The sequence below is a fragment of the Poromitra crassiceps genome (genome assembly GCF_964638095.1).
Source record: "Poromitra crassiceps genome assembly, chromosome: 14".
NCBI lineage: Eukaryota > Metazoa > Chordata > Actinopteri > Beryciformes > Melamphaidae > Poromitra > Poromitra crassiceps.
This window is the reverse complement of record NC_139633.1, coordinates 11476083-11481082: the sequence shown is the minus strand read 5'-3', so window position 1 is coordinate 11481082 and position 5000 is coordinate 11476083. Positions and strand designations below refer to the sequence as shown.

The 5000-nt window shown below is 45.2% G+C and overlaps 1 protein-coding gene across 1 annotated transcript in view; it reads left to right on the top strand.

The window, feature by feature from the left end:
• ogfrl1 (opioid growth factor receptor-like 1) overlaps window positions 1–3616 on the top strand; it is a 7690-nt gene extending 4074 nt beyond the window's left edge. The window contains exons 6-7 of the mRNA XM_083651009.1: window positions 1092–1237; window positions 2292–3616. Coding sequence (XP_083507135.1) covers window positions 1092–1237; window positions 2292–2820 — 675 coding nt within the window. The 3' untranslated portion in view covers window positions 2821–3616. The remainder of the gene's footprint in view (window positions 1–1091; window positions 1238–2291) is intronic.
• Window positions 3617–5000: the final 1384 nt, after the last annotated feature.

The window sequence follows — 5000 nt, the reverse complement described above, 5'->3', positions numbered from 1 at the left end:
ACACACACACACACACACACACACACACACACACACACACACACACACACACACGCACACACACACACACACACACACACTAAAAATGCCTCAGAAGTGCTCGTCTCCTCTGCTTGCCTTGTGCTCCTCTAACTAGGGCTGCAAAAGCTGCGATGTGCGATAACACTGTTCAATATTGCGATGACGATATGACCTGCGATAAATAAAAAAAGGCTATAAACAAAAATATTAATGGGTAGGGGTGCTCCGATCCGGCTAAGCCACGATCCGATCCGATTCCGATTCCTGGGGTCACGATCCGATTCCAGAATCAATTCTCGATTCCAACGATTCTCGATTCCAGAATCTAGAATCGATTCTCAATTATGTAGTTTTATATTGCAATAACACACAAAGCTTTAAATCTAAGACAAAAAATGACAAATGTATTAATGCTGAACTTGTGTTGAGGGTCATACGAACAAAAATGCACTCTTGAAGCTAAAAAAAAATCCAAAACCAACAAGTTAATTATTTACATTTTTACTTCAATGTAGAACAGTCATTTCTTACACATGAGATTACTTTTAGCCTTTTAGTCATAACGATTATTGAAAGATATTCCATATTCCAGACTGAAATGATATAACAGAAGTGGAGTATTGGCCAGAATGACATGAACATTTGGACACTTATTCAGCCGGTATCTTGCATGTTGCGTTCAGGTGCACTGTAAAAATAATAAAAATAATAATAATAATATTGCGATAACACGTGACTTTTGCGATGTGTTCATTGCGCATTTTCATATCGCGATGACGATGAAAATACGATTAATCGTGCAGCCCTACCTCTAACCTGGAATGAACATGGATGGTGTGGAGATAATTTAGCTGGATTACATTTACACCTGCCAGGAACCATGTCTCCAAAATGCATATTTCTCTCACTTCTTCCTGTAAGATTTAAAATGGACAGTACACACACCTTGTTTCACCTGTTCCCCCATCCACCAGTACCATGACAACCCATATAATAATACCAGGGGTGACGGGGGTCTCCACTTGGACCTTTCCGGGTTGCCATTCAGCTGTGTGTTTGAATCCCACCAGGAATTCCAAAGCACTCGGGAAGCCAAGCGGAGATTCGTGGCGGCCTACTCCCTCATGTTGGACTTCTACGGCATCAAGCTGCTGGACAAGAGCGGGAACGTCGCCCGAGCTCCCAACTGGCAGGAGCGCTTCCAGCACCTCAACGAGTGAGTGCGCACACACACACACACACACGCACGCGCGCACACACACACGCGCGCGCACGCACGCACACACACACGCACGCACGCACACACACACACACACGTGCGCGCATGCACGCACACCCACACACACACATTTAATTGGCGCCATACCTGTATCAGCAGCCAAATGTAAAACATTTACATGTTCTGTCGATAAACAGATGCTTAAAGGGCAATTCCTTCTTCTTCTCTCCCCCCCCCACTTTTTTGGCAGATGATAATATTCAGTTTTTTCTTTGGCCTGAGACAAGTCATCGCTCTTTTTGCTTTTCTTTTTTTTGCCAAAAGAACCATGTGAATATCTCAAACAAAAGGGGGAAAAATACATTTACACTTTACAATACATTTTTCTCTTTCTACCCAGTACCCAGCAAGGTCCCAGTACAAGTGCTATACCTCCTGGGGGGGGGGGGGATGCTCCTTCTAAACCAAAGTTAATTGTCATCGTTATCCCAGCCGCATGCAAAACAGCACCGTTTTCATCATGAAACAGATGTTGAATGGAGTTTTCTCCATTTCCCCCCCCCTCTAAATGTCCCAACAAACATGCACGATGACTTTGGCATCTGGTGCCCTGTGGATGCTCCTACACTCCTCTCAGGCAAAAGAACCATCACAAAACCCCAGGAAAAAACACAAGCTATTCTACAATACAATACAGTACACTTTTCACAATATGAAACCATCAGTATGATTTATACTTCACAGAATATTAGATGCTATTATGAGACTTCATTTTATAGTTCATTGATACAAACGAGTGTATCCTTTTCATTTTGTGATATGATTGCATACATTATTCATATGGTTTAGGAGACAAATGTAGGTCTCTGTTCTTCAAAAACAAATCTGCCCTTCTGTGGCATAATAGTTGTTGCAAGTATCAGTAATCAGGATTTTCAGAATCTTAGTGTAAACTTGGTGTAGCGATTTGTGTTTATTACAATTCTCTCCCTCTCCCAATGCTATATTGCAAACCGTGATTTTCATCCAGTTCTCTCTTGATCCTCTGAAGGTCCCAGCACAACTACCTGCGCATCACTCGCATCCTGAAGTCGCTGGGCGAGCTGGGCTACGAGGCCTACAAGGCGCCGCTGGTCCGCCTGCTCCTGGAGGAGTCTCTGTGCCACAACACCCTCCCCAATATGCAACACAGCGCCCTGGAGTACTACGTGTACACCGTCCGCCTGCCGGCCAGCCGCAGGCGCCTGCTCCGCTACGCCCGCCAGTATTACCGGCCGGCTCACGCCTTCCTCTGGGGGCCGCCGCCCAAGACGCGCGGGGCCGGAGGAGGCGGGGTCGGAGGAGGCGGGGCCGCCGGGAGTAGCGGGATCAGAGCGCCGGCGCCGACGCCAGAGCTACCGAGGAAGGAGGGGGAGGAGAGTGCCGCGATGGTCGTTTCCTCTCACGAGGTCATGACGTGCCAGGACATGGCGGCGGGAGGGGCGAAGGTCACCTCCAAGGTGGCCGGATCGGACGGAGCGCTGATGATGGCGGGCGCGAGGGGGGAGAGGAAGGAGTTCAGCGACATGGTCCCTTTGTAGGCAGCCAGTGTGCAGGAAGACGGTTTCGACCGATATGGGTTTTGACAATTTTCGCCGCCGAACAGAAATCCCAAAAGTTACAAGCATTCATTGTTTCTGGCAGAATTTCATTCTTGGTAGGAACAGCATTAAGACAAACGGTACATTCAAATACTAGATCATAACGACTAATCATAACGACTAATCATAACGTAAAATCTAATTCATGTGGAGTCAAACTGTCTCATTATAAACACTTGAGGTAAAGGGCTGATCAATTCTACAGCAAATGTGAAATCCAACCAACACACTGCATCATATCCTTCATAATAATAATAATAATGATTAACTATCATATCCATCATGTTGGAGGTGGATGACACTATCAGTTATCGGTCTAACCGTAATGAGGACTGTGCAGTGGGAACAGGGTGGGGGTTGGGCGTCATGCTGAACTAAGCTGAACAATACTTACCCTGGGACCAAGTTCCCCAAACCATCTAAACCAGTTCCTCTGAACTGGTTGGATCGGGGACCCGAAAGTGGGTCACAAGGCATTTTCGACAGGGCTATGGACAACATAATAACAACTTTGGACAGAAGCTTGTCTTATTTATGTAGTGGATTGTAGCTTCACAAAGATGCAAACTCTACTGTAGGTCCAGATGCAAAAAGAGTTCTTTGCTCATTGGCTTGGCATGGAGCCGCGGTGACGGGTGGCTCACACAGATCGCGTTGTAGCTGCAGCTCCTCTGGACAAGAAGCCGGACTTACCTGGGCTAACTTTGTACAGTCAGGCACTATCATGTCTATAATGTGAACAAATCAGATGCGCAGACTAAAAGGAGGGTGGGTTGGGCTGGGGGCGGGGGGGGGGGGGGGGGGGGGTTTGGGTAGGGTTAGTTTTGTTGTAGCAATACTCTCAAACCATATTTTTTTTAGATCGACTTGAAATCTGTGTTTTGTAGTTGACCTCTGGTAGCAGCTGGCACAATCTAGTGTTTATACTCTGCATTCTCACTCCGTCCACAAGTTGATGGCGGCCTGTCCTCTGCAAATTGTACAGAACTGTACAGTAGAGCCATGGAAAAATGTGTTAGTTACTCAGTGTCTATAAGCCCCACACTTAGTTAAGATAGAGGCTTTTCAGTGACGGCACCACTCTTCTATCACCCACGACTGGCTCCATGGTGGAGGTGGGTTAGAAGATTGGCTATGTGCAAATCATTTCTAAATGTATATGTAACAACAAGAGCTCTAGAAGAGAGATGTCTCTTGTGACCAATGTGATGAGGCAGCTATCGCTGCCCAAGACCTGTGGAACTCCAACATGGCCGCCCGCCAGAGGGTGTGTTATGTCACCTGAAAGCCATCTATACGGAACCGCACAAGTCGATTGGGGATGTGAACGGTGAATACGACAATGTGATCAGATTTTGATGTGTGATGTGTTGCACTTTTTTGACAATCTGTGTCTTGTCTTCCTGTTAAAAAGTGCTTTTGATTTCTATGGATCGATTGGGCACATATTGTCTCATATTGTCATTTTGTTTGGCTAAATGATTTTTTTATGTTAAACACAGCTTTACAATGGCATGACTACAAATGCTCTGATCAACCAAGCTCCACATACATGATGTAACTGTGATGAACTCCATCCCTCGGGGATTGAGAATTCTATGCTTCTAGGTATACATTTGGTGCCTGAGAGCCATACGCAAAATTTGGAGGTACATTCTAGAGCTATTTTAAGGTGTAAAACCTTAGAAAGAGCAGCTATTAATAATAACACATATCTGAAGTATTCTGACCATTCAATTGTAGCATACAGGCTTAATCATAAACTGGCTTGTGGGTTCACACATTCAGTCATTTCAAGGGATATGGTAAAGTGTGTTCATTCCATTGGGGGGGGGGGGGGAAATATTGAGCAGATTTATGAGTAATATTCTCATGTTACATTTTTTCCACAAACACTGCACTAATTTTTATCGCCATGACATCTGCATCGAGGCATTTTCCTGAGCTCCTGTAACTCTTAGGTGTGTGTGTGTGTGTGTGCTTTCCAAAGTTCTGTATCATTTCAAAACATGACAATTATGTTCCTGGTTGAAATAGATTTTCTTTGGGTAGGTTTTCTATGAAAATAATGATAAGCCATGCAGTGTGTAAGTGTAAGAGGTGATCTATACTTGGGATTG